The 19,608-nt window shown below is 47.1% G+C and overlaps 1 protein-coding gene across 1 annotated transcript; it reads right to left on the bottom strand.

The window, feature by feature from the left end:
* Positions 1-1,971: 1,971 nt before the first annotated feature.
* Positions 1,972-3,787, bottom strand: LOC145035574 (uncharacterized). Its single transcript, XM_078984101.1, has 6 exons — positions 3,271-3,787; positions 2,999-3,056; positions 2,751-2,918; positions 2,479-2,684; positions 2,150-2,367; positions 1,972-2,043 (listed from the first exon to the last, which is right to left on the bottom strand). Exons 1-6 carry the CDS (start codon positions 3,785-3,787, stop codon positions 1,972-1,974), a joined length of 1,239 nt encoding a protein of 412 aa, XP_078840227.1.
* Between the last annotated feature and the right edge of the window lie 15,821 nt (positions 3,788-19,608).

Below are 19,608 nucleotides of genomic sequence, written 5' to 3'. Positions count from 1 at the left end.
ACTGGAAATTATGGCAGATGGATGTGAAGAATGCTTTCTTGCATGGAGAATTAGATCGGGAGATCTACATGAACCAACCAAAGGGATTTGAGGATGCAGTTAATCCCACTCATGTGTGCAAGCTGAGAAAAGCTCTTTACAGATTGAAGCAAGCACCAAGAGCCTGGTATGGTAAGATTGCTGAATTTCTTACCCGAAGTGGTTATTTAGTTGCACATGCAGACTCAAGCCTATTCATCAAAGAAAAAGAAGGGAAGTTGGCAATTGTGTTGGTTTATGTGGATGACTTGATCATCACCGGGGATGACGAAAGAGAAATCCATCAAACAAGAGAAAATCTATCGGTGCGATTCCAAATGAAAGAGCTGGGGGAACTTAAACACTTCTTGGGGTTAGAAGTTGATCGTACAAAGGAAGGGTTGTTCCTCTGCCAACAAAAGTATACAAGAGATATACTTCAAAAGTTTGGCATGTTGGAGTGTAAGCCAATATCAACACCAATAGAGCCAAATGCCAAGATATGTGCTCATGAAGGAAAAGAGTTGGACGATGGAACGATGTATCGACAACTAGTAGGTAGTCTTATCTACCTAACTTTATCTCGGCCTGACATTGCTTATGCAGTTGGAGTTATGAGTCGATACATGCAAAGTCCGAAGAAACCTCATTTGGATGCTGCCCGACGGATCTTGAGATATGTCAAAGGTACAATTGACTATGGTCTCTTGTATAAAAGAGGAGAAGACTGCAAGTTGGTTGGATATTGTGATGCTGACTATGCAGGAGACCATGATACCCGAAGATCAACCACTGGGTATGTGTTCAAGCTTGGGTCAGGACCAATATCATGGTGTAGTAAAAGACAACCAACAGTATCATTGTCAACCACGGAAGCGGAGTACAAAGCAGCGGCTGTAGCAGCTCAAGAAAGTACATAGTTGGTACTCCTAATGGAGGACTTACATCAAAAAGTTGACTATGCAATACCACTTCACTGTGACAACCAATCTGCAATTCGGCTGGCAGAAAATCCAGTATTTCATGCTAGAACAAAGCATGTGGAAGTGCATTATCACTTTATCAGAGAAAAAGTCTTGATGGAAGAAATTGAGATGCGGCAGATCAAGACCGATGACCAAATAGCAGACTTGTTCACCAAAGGGCTGAGTACTGGAAAATGTGAAGGTTTTCGCTGTCAGCTTAACATGGTACGAAGAATGAGGGCTAGTGTTGAGGGGGAGTGTTAAAGATCATCACTAGCCCAATAAAACAAATATTATTTAGAAGACTTTAGCTTGTTCTAGAATGCTCTAGAAGATTCTAGAACATTATGGAAGACTATGGAAGACTATGGAAGACTCTGGAATATACCGGAAGAGTCTAGAATACTCTAGAACGACATGGAAGACCCTGGAAGGATATGGATCATTCTAGAAGACACTGGAGCAACCTAGACCTCTCCAGAACATGGTAGAATATTCTAGAAACATATGGAAGCATATAGAGTATGTTAGATAGTTCTAGAGTTATCTAGTATGTAGTAAGTGTATACTAGTATCTAGAACCTTCCTAAGAGGCCTATAAATAGGTATGGAGCTCATTTGCTCCAAACCATCCAAGAAAGCCTCAAAGAAAGCAAAGTGTGTAGTAGTCTCACAAAGTGTAAGGTCTTCTTAAGTGTCTTAATAAAAGTCTTGTTGTTTCCCATACAAAGAGTCGTGTTCAACATATAGATATCGTATTTATAATTAAAAAAAATCAAGAACATCGCTATGAAGTCGCTATTGAGCCCATAGCGACCCTTGAACGCCTCGCCTCGCAAAACGCAATAGCGGTCGCTATGCTCGCTATTGATATTACTGAGTACCACATTCAGGCCTTCGATAGCAATAATGAAGAGAAATGGCGACAGAGGGTGGCCTTGCCTTACACCTTTCGTGATGTTGAACTCTTCTGTGGGACTCCCATTGATCAAAACTGAGGCTTTAGAAGAAGACAAGCTCTGAATCCATGATCGCCACTTCGCTCCAAAGCCCATTTGGTCTAGCATCAAGTTAATGTATTTCCAATTTATAGAGTCGAAAGCTTTATCAAAGTCTACTTTGAAAAGCAGAATTTGCCTCTTCGATTTCTTTGCGCATGAACACACCTCATTAACAATGAGAGGCCCATCAAGGATGTTCCTCCCAGCAACATATGCTGACTGAGCCTCTCCAATAACAGATCCTACTACTTTCTTTAACCTTGTCTCTAAGAGTTTAGCAATTATCTTATAGAGGCATTCAATCAAACTTATAGGTCTATAATCGTTCATCTTTAGAGGATCCTTAATTTTTGGGACCAAAGAAATAAAGGAGCTATTGCACCCTGGAGATATAGTACCCACATGTTCAAAGTGTTTCACATAATTAATTATATCTGCCCCAAGGAGGCTCCAATGGGACTTAATGAATTTAAAGGAAAAGCCATCAGGTCTACGGGCTTTGTCGCTGCCACACGCCCACGCAGCTGCTTTGATTTCTTCATGGGAAAATGGAGACTCTAGGGATTGCGCTTCAGTATGAGATAATCGCGAAAACCGATTGCTTGTAAGCCTGGAGCAGGAAGTATGCCTCTCATGAAATTTAGAACTAAAGAAACGAAGGGCCTCCACTTTTATTTCCTCCGGGTTGGTAGACCAACGCCTATCAGTCATCAATCATGTAATTTGATTTTTCCTGTTTTTATTGTTAACATAAGTACGAAAAAACTTTGTGTTTTTGTCCCCATCCACAGCCCATCTAATTCGAGCTTTCTGCTTTAAATCAGTGAACAATGCCCTTTCCATGTCCCCGATCTTTTGGAATCCTTCTCTCCGCTCTCCAAATTCAGCCTTAGTTAATGGTCTAGTCTCAGCAAAAGTGTCAAGTTCCTTCACTCTGTTTTTAATTTGATTAAGATTCTTCTGTTCTTTCCAAACTCTTTCCTACTCCAATCTTTAATTGCCTTTTTCAAGTACCTGAGTTTGGTAGCGAAAAATGAGTCTGAACACCCATACCCCTTGAAATTGGCACAAGCTGAGATAATCATCCAAGAGTTAGAAAATCTGAACGGAGATGGACCGAAATCCATCACTGCTGATGAGAGAAGGACCGGAGAATGATCGGATAATTCCTTATCTAAATCCGTCATAGATAAGGAGGGGAAAATGAAGTTTGTTTAAGCAACAGAGAAATCGGTCCAATTTGCTAAGTTTCAGTTCCCTTGTACAAGAGTACGTAAATTTATAACCTCCCATTTTTAAGTCAATGAGACCTGCCTCAGCAATGAAATTATTGAATCCCACTGTCGTGATTGAATAGAATTGAGAGTACATTCTTTTGTCTGGCCTCCGCACTGCATTGAAATTACCTAAGAAAACCCAAGCTCTAGCTTTGTTATCTTTAATTGTAAGCAAGTCATCCCACAATTTAGCTTTGTCAGAGACTTGCCGAGGACCATAAATATTATCAAAATTGACCAGGGATGAAATGCCAGACCAATTTCCCAAAACAATAATAAAGTATCGAGTTTTGATAATGTCAAAAACCGAAAAGAGCTTCTTATCCCAAATACTGAGTAGGCCTCCCGATCTTCCAACCGCATTTACTCCATCATGCTCAAACTCGTTGGATCCCCAACACCCAGCAACGTTGATTTCCTCTGCATTTGACATTTGGGTTTGTTGAATCGCAAAGAACAAGATTTTGTGCCTATTCTTGAGTCGGAGAATCCAATTCACCTTGTGGTCTTCCCCCAAACCGCACATATTTAAAGTGATGCAATTCATTGTAAGCCCAAACCTCCTCCAGACTCGGCCATGATTTAATTGAGGATCGGATCCTATGCACTTATATCGAAGCCTAGTTTTTGCCCAATTTCAACAGTTAGGTCCCTCTCCTTAGAATGAGAGATGCAATCACTGCTTGTATCATCCTGTGGCGTCGAATTATCTGCAACATTTAGATCAATGGGGGTAAGATCCGAACCGACAGCCACCGACATTGTGGGGGTAGGGGCAGAAATCTGCGCAGAAAAGATGAAATTTTGGGATGCCTGGTTCCTTGGAGGGGAGATCTCACGACGTCTTTTCCTGTTTAAGTCACTTTTTCCCCTTGAACCATCTTTTGTTGCAGAAAAATTGAATCCATTAGGCCATCGGTTATACCTACCATTAACCACTATAGTGGTGGGTATCAGATCATCACCACTAGCTACCACTAAAAGGTTGGGATACTCACCACTATATTCCTCTTATTTTTTGATTATTAAAATCAAAAATATATATTTTTTAATTAATTAAATTGTAGAGAGAGATGGAAAAAGGTAGAAAGAGATAGAGAGGAATAGAGAGAGAATGAAGCTGATTGGGTGTGGTGATCCATGCTCCTCACCACATATGACCACGGAAATGTTCCACCACTAGCCACCACTAACACTATGGGATGGTGTTCACATTTGTGGTTAGTAGCCACATAGACCATAGAAGCTCTCGTGATGACCATACCAGAAGGCCTTAGGCCCAAAAGCTGGGAACGGCCCAAAACAACCATTTGCCACAAGGGATTCGATAAGCTCGTTATTAGCTTGAGGCCTGGAACTATTGGATTGATCAGACACCAGATTAGTCCCCAAGTGGGTCCCCACATCAACTTTTGAGTTATCCCCATTAAAATTAATTACATTAGTATTTTTTTTTCCTGCAAATTGTATTCCCCATGCATCGTTCCTTTCTCCGATGTTTTGTTCCCCAGAACCTCCATGTCGCTTGGTATTCCGCCGGAACTGTCATTGGCCAGGGCCTGTTCGTTGTTCTGATCACAACATCCTTCCCTTCTAGAATGATTTCACCATCCTCAAGTTCTGTATCATCAGTGTTATTGTAACAACGCAAATTTTCAAACAAAATTTTCATTTCAAATAAAGCGTTTTTATTCAAACTAAATATTCCAAGTTTTATGTAAAAATACAAATCATAGAATTCCCAAGATCTCAAAACATCAACTAGTGTGTACGCATCACGCCGGCGCCTTCCCACGGTCCTCGCTAGTACCTGAAACACATACATAACAACTGTAAGCATAATTGCTTAGTGAGTTCCCCAGTATACAACTTACACATATACGCCTTTCCAGGCCCTGACCTTCCAGTCCACAACACAACGCCTTCTGGCCCATAACATAATCGCCTTCCGGCCCATAACATATTGCCTTCCGGCCCACAACATATTGCCTTCCGGCCCATAAAAACATACACAACACACATAACAATTAACTTACCACATATAGCACATATTTCACATATCATATCCGACCTTCCGGTCACACAGTCAAACCCTTCCAGGTATAGTATAGTGAGAAGACTCACCTCGTGGATACTGAAAGCTAGCAACTCCTGAAATCACTCGTACTCGATCCGCCGAGCTACAGACTCCCTATAATATCGTACATCCCTTATTAACACTTTTCTCTTTCAAGACAACTGACCCTAAGAAATCACATATAGGTCAACTCTGGTCAACGGTCAACGGTCAACTTGACCGGACTCGGCGAGTGCTATGGCGACTCGGCGAGTCTAGACGTCCTCCAATCCTCTAAGATTCCTTTCTACTCGTCGAGTATCCTCCATGACCCGACGAGTTACTCCTGGAAGAATCGCGAGGCCACCCCGACTCCACTCGCCGAGTCTGAAGAACAGCTCAACGAGTCCCAGTTATTCTCCAAGCTACTCGCCGAGTCTGTTCCTCGGACTCGGCGAGTCCATGCCATGCAGTCGATCAAACTGCTTCCTAAGGTCAGAATTATTCCGACCATTCATAGGTCTGGTCCTCCTAGGCTGGTCCATCACGTAAGGTCTTCATTTAGGTGCTCATGCTACACCCCAAGACTTATAATTTACATTTTGACCTAAGGCATAAGGATTCCAATCCAAAACCTCTATTGATTCCCGAGATGCTCAGGCATGGGACATTCTGGACCTCTAAAGGTCCTAATACAGGATTACAATCGCTTGGGGAACAAAGGTAACATTCAATCTATCCACAAAAGGGTTCCATAAACCCTAAATCCATATACACATCAACATAGAAGAATGTAATTCGAATTATTACCTGAACAATGTGCTCTCTGTGTCCCCAATCCTCAGAACGTGACTTCTCTTGTTGTTCCCTTCACCAAGCCTTCTCTTCCTTGCACAACAACTCTTCCAAAATCAACAATGGTCTTCAACCTTGCTCCAGATGCATACAATCGAATTAGGGTTTCTCTCAGAAGGCTAAAGTAAACAATGACGGCCAATAAGTCCCTTCAATACGTCCCAAATCTGAACGGCTAGGGTTTTCGCTAAATAGCGCAGACTCGTCGAGTCCAGTCGCGAACCCGCGACCAGGTCTGCGATCCTACTCGGCGAGTCTAGGCTCCAACTCGCCGAGTCCCCTCTAAAACACCCCAAAAACGTAATTATAACAATACCTGAAATTTTGGGCTGTTACAACTCTCCCCCACTAGGACTAGACTTCGTCCTCGAAGTCTCACTCTGAAAATAACTCCGGATGCTGCTCCCGCATCTCACGCTCCGGCTCCCAAGTCATTTCCGATCCCTTCCGGTGTTGCCACTAAACCAACACCAGAGGTACCTCCTTGTTCCTCGGAACCTTGATCTTCCGATCCCTGATGGCCACTGGTCTCTCGGCGTAATTCAGGCTCGCATCCACCTGAATATCCTCTAATGGAACCACTGCTAACTCATCGGCTATGCACTTCCTCAATTGCGACACATGAAAAGTGTCGTGGATCTGCCCCAACTCCGCTGGCAACTCCAAACGATAGGCTACCCGGCCTATCCTTGCGATCACGCGAAATGGCCCAATATACCGGGGTCCCAGCTTGCCCCTCTTCCTGAATCGAATTACTCCTTTCCAAGGAGAGACCTTCAGGAGAATGAAGTCGCCGACTTGAAATTCAAGTTCGGATCGGCGTCTGTCCGCATAACTCTTCTGTCGGCTCTGGGCGGTCAATAACCTCTGTCTAACCTGCTGAATCTGTTCTGTCGTCTGAAGTACGATCTCTGTACTGCCCATCACTCTCTGTCCCACCTCTCCCCAGCAAATGGGGGTCCGACACCTCCTACCATAAAACAACTCAAAAGGTGGCATACCAATGCTCGAATGATGGCTGTTGTTGTAGGAAAACTCTGCCAAGGGTAAATACGCAACGCAGCTACCCCCGAAATCTAACACACACGCTCGAAGCATGTCCTCCAGTTTCTGAATCATCCGCTCGCTCTGACCGTCTGTCTGGGGATGGTATGCGGTACTAAAATGTAGTTTAGTACCCAGCTCCTCATGGAATTTCTTCCAGAACCTGGAAGTGAAGCGTACATCACGGTCTGAAACAATCGAGATCGGCACTCCATGCCGAGATACTACTTCTCTCACATATAACTCCGCCAACTTCTCCGCTGATGAACTCTCGCTGATGGTAAGGAAGTGTGCACTCTTCGTCAACCTATCCACAATCACCCAAATTGCATCGACTCCCATGGCAGTTCTCGGCAATTTGGTGATGAAATCCATAGTAATCTGTTCCCACTTCCACTCAGGAATCTCCAATGGCTGTAACTTGCCATGTGGTCTCTGGTGCTCGGCCTTAACTCTACGGCAGGTCAAGCACCTCTCAACGAACCAGGCGACGTCTCTCTTCATACAGGGCCACCAATATTCCTTCCTCAAATCCAAATACATCTTCGTGGCACCGGGATGGATCGAGAATTTTGATCTATGAGCCTCTTCCATCAAAGTAATACGTAGGGATGAGCAAAAGGACCGAAACGGCCGGAACCGGCCCGAACCGGACCGGAACCGGGAACCGGCTTCGGCCAAAATCAAGAACCAAACCGGCCCGGCGGTTCTATCGGTCCGGTTCTACTGGTTCCCGGTTCCTACCGGTTCTTGTCGTGTCTTCAAATGTTGGAACCGGTCCTTGAAAAATAGCATCATACGGTTCCGGTTTTTGCCGGTTCTACCGGTTCCGGTTATATCGGTTCCGGTTCCTACCGGTTCCCGGTTCCAAAAATCTACAAAAATAACGTCCCGGTCCCGGCCCGACCGGTTCCATCGGGCTCCGGTTCCGGTGCCAGTTCCGGTACCGGTTCCGGCCGGTTCCCCGGTCCATTTGCTCATCCCTAGTAATACGCGTACCACCCACGAACGGTACCCAAATCCGACCCTGAAACGTTAGAAGTCCTCGTCCATCCTTAACGAACTCTAAAATTAACCCCACGACCCGCTCTTTCTTCTGCATCTCGGATCTCACGGCCTCGGCCTGTGCCCCACGAATAGCATCCAATACTGGAGTCATCACAGTCAGTCTCAGACATACATCTCGCAATGGAGTGCTTTCCGCCCTGCGGCTCAATGCATCGGCTACCACATTAGCCTTGCCTGGGTGGTACAGGATTTCACAATCATAATCCTTGACCACATCCAACCACCTCCTCTGACGCATATTTAGGTTGGGCTGATCCATCAAATACTTCAAACTCTTATGGTCCGTGTATATCGTACATCGAACTCCATACAGGTAGTGACGCTAAATCTTGAGAGCGAACACTACTGCCCCCAACTCTAAATCATGCGTGGGATATTTCGCCTCATGAGGCTTTAGCTGCCTCGATGCATAAGCTATCACATGACCTCTCTGCATCAATACTGCACCCAGTCCCGAAATCGATGCGTCGCAATATACAACAAAATCTTCCATCCCTTCCGGGAGAGCTAATACCGGGGCTTCGCACAGTCTCTGGCAAAGTGTCTTAAAGGAAGTCTGTTGCTCGGGTCCCCATGAGAATTTAACCCCCTTCCGGGTCAACCTGGTGAGCGGCACTGCGATCTTGGAGAAGTCCTTAATAAATCTCCGATAGTACCCTGCCAACCCAAGGAAACTTCTAATCTCAGAGGGTGACTTCGGCACCTCCCAACTCATCACAGCCTCAACCGTGGCCGGATCGACCAATATCCCTTCTTGATTAACAACATGTCCAAGAAATTGGACCTCCCGCAACCAAAAGTCACATTTGGAGAACTTTGCATAGAGCTTCTCCGACCTCAATACCTCAAGGACCTCCCGCAAATGTTCCTCATGCTGCTCTCTAGATCTCGAATACACTAGGATGTCGTCGATAAATACAATCACTGACCGATCCAACATTGGCCTGCATACCCTGTTCATGAGGTCCATGAACACCGTCGGGGAATTGGTGAGCCCGAAAGGCATCACCACAAACTCATAATGCCCATATCGCGTCCTAAGTGCTGTCTTCTGGACGTCCTCATCCCGCACCCTCACCTGATGGTACCCTGACCTCAAGTCAATCTTAGAAAACCAAGATGCCCCTTACAACTGATCGAATAAATCATCGATCCACGGTAACGGGTAACGGTTCTTGACCGTCACTTTGTTCAACTCCCGGTAATCAATGCACATCCGGTGTGAACCATCCTTCTTCTTGACGAACAGAATAGGTGCTCCCCACGGCGAGCTGCTCGGCCGAATGAATCCCTTCCCCAGCAACTCCTGGAGTTGCGAGGACAACTCTTGCATCTCTGGAGGTGCGAGACGATAAGGCACCTTCGCAATAGGCGCGGCCCCCGGAATCAGATCGATACCAAACTCTACTTGCCTCGCAGGAGGTACTCCCAGCAGCTCCTCGGGGAAAACATCCGGAAACTCGCGCACCACTGGGACCTCCTCCACTGACCTCGGTCTCTCGGAAGCCTCCCGTGTATCCATCACATATGCCACAAACCCCTTACATCCCTGCTGTAGACATTGCCTCGCCCTAGCGGCCGAACAAAAAGCTGATCCCGAACGGGTACCCTCGCCGTACACCGTAAGAACTCCCCCACTAGGGTCTCGTATAGTCACCAGCTGACGCTCACAGTCGATGACAGCACTGAATCGGCTCATCCAGTCCATGCCCACGATGACACAGACATCCCCCATCGCAATAGGAATCAGATCAATTGGAAACTCAATCCCGAAAATCTCTAGCACGCATCCCCGAAGAACCTCCGTGGCACAAATCACTCTCTCGGCCGCTATAGAAACTCTCAGAGGCCGACTTAACGACTCACGACTAATGCTGATATGCTGACTAAAAGCTAAGGATACAAAGGACCTACTCGCACCCGAGTCAAATAACACTAAAGCAGGCACAGAGTTCACAAGAAAAGTACCTACACATATAATAACATAAGCATAACATTTCGACATTAAATAAATACGTGAATTACAGCATACCTGCCACAACATCGGGCGCAGCACGGACCTCCTCCGCAGTCAGCTGAAAGGCACTCCCGCGAGCCCTCGGGGCCTCGACCTTCGCCGGTCGAGTCTCAGTAGTCCTGGCAGTAGGTGTAGATCCCTGACGAAGCTGAGGGCACTCGGCCTTCTGATGGCCTGTCTGGTTGCAATGAAAACAAACCATAAACCCCTTAGGACAATCCCTGGCGATGTGTCCCTCCTTGCCACACTTGTAGCAACCACCAGCTCGACACGCCCCATCGTGACCCTTGCCGCACTTTCCGCAAGTGCGGCCCTTCGGACCTCCCGTCCTCGAATCGGCGGACTTGATCCGCTTGGCTGCCGGCAGAGACTGAGCCGGCCGCCGATCCACCTGCTGAGACTCGGCCTCCTCCCTGGCCTGGGTCTCCAACTCGATCTCGCGCTTCCTGGCATTCGCCTGAAGCTCAACAAAAGTATGATAGGTGGAGTTCGACACAAACTCCCGGATATCCCTCCTCAAAACACCCAAGTACCGGCTCATCCGCGACTGCTCTGTAGACACTAGCTCAGGGCAGAACATCGCCCTCTCATGAAACTTCCGCGTGACCACCGCAACCGAATCAGTACCCTGCTTAAGGGTTAAGAACTCCTGAACCAATCGTTCCCTCTCCACTAGGGGAACGTACTCGTCCCTGAACATGGTCGTAAACCTCTCCCATGTCACTGCTGTAATCTCCGCCAAAGTGAAGTTCGCCGTCACCAACTTCCACCAATCCTTCGCTCCCAGACGGAGCTGGTTCAAAGCGAACCGTACCCTCAGGTGCTCCGGGCATGAACAAGTGTAGAAGCACCCTTCAATACCGGCGATCCACCTCATCGCAACAATCGGATCCTGCGTCCCATCGAACTCAGGGGGTTTCGTGTTGCTGAATTCCCGGAATAGCAACGAGTCTGTAACACCGTAAATTTCAAAACAAAATTTTCAATTTTTATAAAACATAATTCCATCGATATTCATAAAACAACCATTTTAATTATCCAAATAAGACAATACAAAATCCCAAGATCATAATATCAAACTCCGAGCGTGTGTGTGTACGGATCAAGCCGGCGCCTTCCCGCGGTCGTCACTAGTACCTGAAACAATAACATCAAACACTGTAAGCACAAGGCTTAGTGAGTTCCCCAAAATACCACATATAACACATATTAGCCACTCGAGGCTATAACTCTGTGGGTCCGTGCACCCAAACTCTGTGAACCCTCAGGTTCTAGCTCTGATAAACATGCACCACATAAATCACATAGAAATAATGCAGTACAACATGTAACATACATAGCATACCAATACTCTATCACATAACTCTGGTTACCTACTCAAGGTAAAGTATAGTGAGAAGACTCACCTCGTGTGTCTCGGTAAGTCGTAAATCTGAAATCGCTAATCACTCGATCTGCCGAGCTATAGTCCTCCTATAGCACAATACATCTCTAATTAACACTTTCCCAACTAGGGTTGACCATACTATAATAAGTCAACTTAGGTCAACGCTGGTCAACGGTCAATGGTCAACTTTGACCGGACTCAGCGAGTGCGCTATAGCGACTCGGCGAGTCTGAGCGTATACACCAATTTCCCTGGAATCTTCCCTTGACACGTCGAGCATTCTCCCAACTCGACGAGTTCCACCTGGCATGACTTGCGGGGCCACCACGACTCAACTCGCCGAGTCTCAAGAACAGCTCGGCGAGTCCAGTTTGACTCAGTCCACCTGTCCACTCTGACTCCCCCCCCCCCCCTTGACTCACTGAGTCAACCCTCCCCAACTCGACAAGACCACTCACTGTGTGGTCGGGCAACATTCATGCTACTCGCCGAGTCTGTTCTTCGGACTCGGCGAGTCCGTGCCATGCAATGACTCAAACTTGCTCATAAGGTCAGATCCAGTCCATTAACCCATAGATCCAGTCCTTCCAAGCTCATTTAGCACGTAAAGTTACAATCTTGATGCACATACAACCTCTATATGACCATATATGATGTTTTTGACTCAAATACTACAACACAAGGTCATAAACTCCATTGCCATACAAAAAGCTTGATGAGTGAGGCTCTCTGGACCTCTATGGATCCAGATCCAAAACCTCAGCACAAGGAGGGAACCATTGGGCATCAAATCATCCCATAAATGTCCATAAGAAGCCCTAAATCGCATAATACTTCACCAAACACAATATAAACCGAAATCATACCTCTAGATTTATGATCTAAGCTCCAAATCCACGAAATAGCAACCTCCTTTGCTTCCTCTTGCCTAGGATCACCTCCTTCTTTGCTAAATGGCACACACAAGGTCAAGAAATGCTCCTCTCTCTCTCAAATCGTCCAAGCACTCAAGGGTTTCTCTCTAAGGGTTGGGTGAGCACAAATGACGGCCATAAGGCCCTTTAAATAGGTCTCAAACCTGGAAATTTAGGGTTTCACTACACAGCGCAGACTCGCCGAGTCCATATCCTGGACTCGCCGAGTCCAGGCGCGATCCATCGTCCAATCTGCGTCTCTACTCGGCGAGTCTGAGCTCCAACTCGCCGAGTCCCCCTCACAATTTAACAAAATTCAATTTACATGATACCTGGCAAAAGTCCGGATGTTACAACTCTCCCCCACTAGAACTAGACTTCGCCCTCGAAGTCTCGCTCTAAAACAGCTCCGGGTGCTGCTCCCGCATCATACGCTCTGGCTCCCAGGTCATCTCTGATCCCCTCCGATGTTGCCACTGAACCAATACCAGAGGTACCTCCTTGTTTCTCAAAACCTTGATCTTCCGATCCCTAATGGCCACTGGTCTCTCAGCATAATTCAGGCTTGCATCAACCTGAATATCCTCTAATGGAACCACTGCCGACTCATCGGCTATACACTTCCTCAACTGCGATACATGAAAAGTGTTGTGAATCTGCCCCAACTCTGCTGGTAACTCCAACCGATAGGCTACCCGGCCTACCCTTGCAATCACACGAAATGGACCTATAAACCGGTGCCCCAATTTGCCCCTCTTCCTGAACCGGATCACTCCTTTCCAAGGAGAAACCTTCAGGAGAACGAAGTCGCCGACCTGAAATTCCAGCTCGGACCGGCGTCTATCCGCATAACTCTTTTTTCGGCTCTGGGCGGTCAATAACCTCTGTCTGACCTGCTGTATCTGCTCTGTCGTCTGGATCACGATCTCTGTACTGCCCATTACCCTCTGCTCAACCTCTCCCCAACAAATGGGAGTCCGACACCTTCTACCATACAACAGCTCAAAGGGTGGCATACCGATGCTCGAATGATGGCTGTTATTGTAGGAAAACTCTGCCAAGGGCAAATACGTATCCCAACTACCCCCAAAATCCAATACACATGCTCGAAGCATGTCCTCAAGTGTCTGAATTGTCCGCTCACTCTGGCCGTCGGTCTGGGGGTGATATGCGGTACTAAAATGCAGCTTAGTACCCAACTCCTCATGAAATTTCTTCCAGAACCGGGAAGTGAAACGCACATCGCGGTCTGAAACAATCGAGATCGGCACCCCATGCCGAGATACAACTTCCCTCACATAAATCTCCGCCAACTTTTCCGCCGAAGAACTCTCACTGATGGCAAGAAAGTGAGCACTCTTTGTCAACCTATCCACAATCACCCAAATTGCATCGACTCCTCTGGCAGTCCTCGGCAATTTGGTGATGAAATCCATAGTAATTTGTTCCCACTTCCACTCGGGAACCTCCAATGGCTGCAACTTGCCATGCGGTCTCTGGTGTTCGGCCTTTACCCTTCGACAGGTCAAACACCTCTCGACAAACCATGCGACATCCCTCTTCATACAAGGCCACCAATACTCTTTCCTCAAGTCCAAATACATCTTTGTAGCCCCGGGATGGATCGAAAATTTCGATCTATGAGCCTCCTCCATCAATGTAGTATGCGTACCGCCCACAAACGGTACCCAGATCCGGCCCTGATTAGTCATAAGCCCTCGACTATCCGATATAAACTCAGAAACCAACCCAACGACCCGTTCTCTCTTCTGCATCTCCGGTCGCACAGCCTCGGCCTGTGCCCCACGAATGGCATCCAGAACTGGAGCTATCACTGTCAATCTCAAACATACCTCTCGCAGTGGAGTATTCTCCGCCCTGTGACTCAACGCGTCGGCTACCACATTAGCCTTGCCCGGGTGGTACAAGATCTCGCAATCATAATCCTTGACCACATCTAACCACCTCCTTTGCCGCATATTTAGGTTAGGCTGATCCATCAAGTACTTCAAGCTCTTATGGTCCGTGTATATTGTACAACGAACCCCATACAAGTAGTGCCGCCAAATCTTGAGGGCGAACACCACTGCCCCCAACTCCAAATCATGTGTGGGGTACCTCGTCTCGTGAGGCTTCAACTGCCTCGATGCATATGCTATCACATGTCCCTTCTGCATCAGTACCGCTCCCAGTCCTAATATCTATGCATCACAGAATATCACAAAACCTTCCATCCCTTCCGGAAGAGCTAATATCGGAGCTTCACACAACCTCTGGCGAAGCGTCTCAAAGGAGGTCTGCTGCTCGGGACCCCATAAAAATGTAACACCATTCCGGGTCAATCTGGTGAGTGGCACTGCGATCTTGGAGAAATCCTTAATAAACCTCCGATAATACTCTGCCAACCCAAGGAAGCTCCGAATCTCAGAAGGTGACTTTGGCACCTCCCACCTCATCACTGCGTCAACCTTGGCCGGATCGACCAATATCCCTTTCTGATTAACGAGGTGCCCCAGAAACTGGACCTCCCGCAACCAGAAATCGCACTTGGAAAACTTTACGTAAAGTTTCTCCGATCTCAAAACTCCAAGAACCTCCCTCAAATGCTCCTCGTGTTGCTCTCTAGATCTCGAATATACCAAAATATCATCAATGAACACAATCACCGACCGATCCAACATCGGCCGACATACCCTGTTCATGAGGTCCATGAACACAGCCGGGGCATTGGTGAGCCCAAAAGGCATCACCACAAACTCATAATGCCCATAACGCGTCCTGAATGCTGTCTTCTGGACGTCCTCGTCCCGCACTCTCACCTGATGATAGCCCGACCTCAAATCGATCTTGGAGAACCAAGATGCTCCCTGTAATTGATCGAATAAATCATCGATCCTCGGCAACGGGTAACGGTTCTTGACCGTCAGCTTATTCAATTCTCGGTAATCAATACACATGCGATGCGAGCCATCTTTCTTCTTCACAAACAGAATGGGTGCTCCCCACGGCGAGCTACTCGGCCGAATAAACCCCTTCCCCAGCAACTCCTGAAGCTGCGAGGATAACTCTTGCATCTCTAGAGGCGCAAGGCGATAAGGCACCTTAGCGATAGGCGCGGCTCCCGGAACCAAATCGATACCGAACTCCACTTGCCTCACGGGAGGCACACCTGGTAACTCTTCGGGAAAAACATCTGGAAACTCACGCGCCACTGGAACTTCATCCACTGAACTCGGTCTCTCGGAGATCACTCGCGTATCCATCACGTACGCCACGAAACCCTTACAGCCCTGCTGTAAACACTGCCTCGCCCTAGCGGCCGAACAAAAGGCTGATCCAGAACGTGTACCCTTGCCGTAAACCGAAAGAACTCCCCCACTAGGATCTCGTATGGTCACCAGCTGACGCTCGCAATCGATAACCGCGCCGAAATGGCTCAACCAGTCCATGCCCACTATAACATAGACATCACCCATCGCAATAGGAATCAGGTCGATCGGGAACTCAACCCCAAAAATCTCCAATACGCATCCCCGGAGGACCTCCGTGGCACAAATCACTTTGTCGGCGGCTATGGAAACCCGCAGGGGCCGACTCAGTGCCCCACGACTAACACTGATATGCTGACTAAATGTCAAAGATACAAAAGATCGACTCGCACCCGAGTCAAATAACACTAAAGCAGGTACAGAGTTCACGAGGAAGGTACCTATGCATAGCATAATATAAGCATAATATCTCAACACCATAAATAAATAATAAAAGGAAACGTACCAGCCACAACGTCGGGTGCAGCGCAGACCTCTTCCGCAGTCAGCTGAAAGGCTCTCCCTCGAGCTCTCGGTGCCTCGGCCTTCACGGGCCGACTCTCTGTAGCTTTGATGGCGGCGGGAGCAGATCCCTGATATCTCAACTCTGATATCTCAGAAAGAGCGGCATAGCGCTCGTCAAATGTCTCAATCAACGCGGTCTTAATAGACCCAAACATCTCTGGTATCTCAACTCTGATGACCGTAGCCACCTCCTCATGAATGATCTGTCGAATCTCCTCATCACTAGCTCCGGCATCCTCTGGCATGTGACGTGTCCTCACCATGATCAACCTCTGAAATACAACATGCGATAATTAGAATTCACTCGAACACTCTTACATTCAACAATCCACCCCTCCTTGATTCTTGGTATCCCAAGATTCTTATTTGGGCCGTGTACCGCACCGGTACTTTCAGTAGTACGGGTCCAATACTACTGTCCGCACCGTCTCAGTACACACCCCAAATCTTCCTTTTCGGATCCCAATCCCCAAGTACTCTATTATGCTTAAATCACTTTCTAACAGATCTCTCACAAACCCCTAGCTGCTATCTACTCACTCTCAGCATCTCATAGCAGCTCACCCCTCCCTAGGCTAAGGCATCACAAATCAGGCCACTCTAGTCCTATTAGCAATACCTAGCCTACTCTAGCATGCAAACACATCATATTAATATTAATTATCACATAATATAAAGGTATTTTGGGAATTCACCGTTCGGGCGCTGACTGATCATACACACGTTTCTTCCTGGAATCTGTTTCCTTTTCAAGAAAATCCTTTACTCTTAGAAAATTTTGGTTTTATTTTGAAAATACTTTTCCAATTCCTCAGTTTGAGTTCAAATACCCCCAAAGGTGTACCCGAATCCCTCAAACCAAGGCTCTGATACCATTTGTAACATCCCCCCTCTGGCACGTATCACAATATTGTCTGCTTTGGGCCACTCGGCACGAGGACTTCCCAGGGGGTCACCCATCCCGGTACTACTCCCGCCCGAGCACGCTTAATTGCAGAGTTCTTATGGGATCTGCTGCCCTCACGACTTTAAAACGCATTGTGCTAGGGAAACCCTTATAAGGAATACTTAGTTCTCCTTCCCAGCCGATGTGGGATCAGATCTAACCCACTTTCACCCCCCATTATAGGGTTCGACGTCCTCGTCGAACACATCGACCCGTGCCCTAGCTCTGATACCAATTTGTAACACCGTAAATTTCAAAACAAAATTTTCAATTTTTATAAAACATAATTCCATCGATATTCATAAAACAACCATTTTAATTATCCAAATAAGACAATACAAAATCCCAAGATCATAATATCAAACTCCGAGCGTGTGTGTGTACGGATCAAGCCGGCGCCTTCCCGCGGTCGTCACTAGTACCTGAAACAATAACATCAAACACTGTAAGCACAAGGCTTAGTGAGTTCCCCAAAATACCACATATAACACATATTAGCCACTCGAGGCTATAACTCTGTGGGTCCGTGCACCCAAACTCTGTGAACCCTCAGGTTCTAGCTCTGATAAACATGCACCACATAAATCACATAGAAATAATGCAGTACAACACGTAACATACATAGCATACCAATACTCTATCACATAACTCTGGTTACCTACTCAAGGTAAAGTATAGTGAGAAGACTCACCTCGTGTGTCTCGGTAAGTCGTAAATCTGAAATCGCTAATCACTCGATCTGCCGAGCTATAGTCCTCCTATAGCACAATACATCTCTAATTAACACTTTCCCAACTAGGGTTGACCATACTATAATAAGTCAACTTAGGTCAACGCTGGTCAAAGTCAATGGTCAACTTTGACCGGACTCAGCGAGTGCGCTATAGCGACTCGGCGAGTCTGAGCGTATACACCAATTTCCCTGGAATCTTCCCTTGACACGTCGAGCATTCTCCCAACTCGACGAGTTCCACCTGGCATGACTTGCGGGGCCACCACGACTCAACTCGCCGAGTCTCAAGAACAGCTCGGCGAGTCCAGTTTGACTCAGTCCACCTGTCCACTCTGACTCCCCCCCCTTGACTCACTGAGTCAACCTCCCCAACTCGGCAAGACCACTCACTGTGTGGTCGGGCAACATTCATGCTACTCGCCGAGTCTGTTCTTCGGACTCGGCGAGTCCGTGCCATCCAATGACTCAAACTTGCTCATAAGGTCAGATCCAGTCCATTAACCCATAGATCCAGTCCTTCCAAGCTCATTTAGCACGTAAAGTTACAATCTTGATGCACATACAACCTCTATATGACCATATATGATGTTTTTGACTCAAATACTACAACACAAGGTCATAAACTCCATTGCCATACAAAAAGCTTGATGAGTGAGGCTCTCTGGACCTCTATGGATCCAGATCCAAAACCTCAGCACAAGGAGGGAACCATTGGGCATCAAATCATCCCATAAATGTCCATAAGAAGCCCTAAATCGCATAATACTTCACCAAACACAATATAAACCGAAATCATACCTCTAGATTTATGATCTAAGCTCCAAATCCACGAAATAGCAACCTCCTTTGCTTCCTCTTGCCTAGGATCACCTCCTTCCTTGCTAAATGGCACACACAAGGTCAAGAAATGCTCCTCTCTCTCTCAAATCGTCCAAGCACTCAAGGGTTTCTCTCTAAGGGTTGGGTGAGCACAAATGACGGCCATAAGGCCCTTTAAATAGGTCTCAAACCCGGAAATTTAGGGTTTCACTACACAGCGCAGACTCGCCGAGTCCAGACGCGATCCATCGTCCAATCCGCGTCTCTACTCGGCGAGTCTGAGCTCCAACTCGCCGAGTCCCCCTCACAATTTAACAAAATTCAATTTACATGATACCTGGCAAAAGTCTGGATGTTACAGAGTCGCCTCCCTGTGGCCTGGCAGCGGCCACAACTGCGGTAGCGGCAGCGGCTGCAGCTTCAGTCAGTGCGGCGTACCGCTCTTCAAACGTCTCTATCAGGGTGGTCTTAATAGACCCAAACATCTCCGGGATCTCAGCCCGGATCGCTGCAGCTACCTCCTCCTGAATCAGCTGACGAATCTCCTCGTCGCTCACACCGCTCGAACTCGTCCCGTGGCGTGTTCTAACCATGATGTCTCTGAAATACAACATAAAATTATCAGAGACTCCATCAAGTACAATTGCACTCGATAACGCAACCCTACTCAGTCTC

Source organism: Lactuca saligna, chromosome 3 (assembly GCF_052625555.1).
Source record: "Lactuca saligna cultivar CGN05327 chromosome 3, ASM5262555v1, whole genome shotgun sequence".
Classification (NCBI taxonomy): domain Eukaryota; kingdom Viridiplantae; phylum Streptophyta; class Magnoliopsida; order Asterales; family Asteraceae; genus Lactuca; species Lactuca saligna.
The sequence above is the reverse complement of the archived record's forward strand: the minus strand, read 5'-3'. Positions and strand labels throughout refer to the sequence as shown.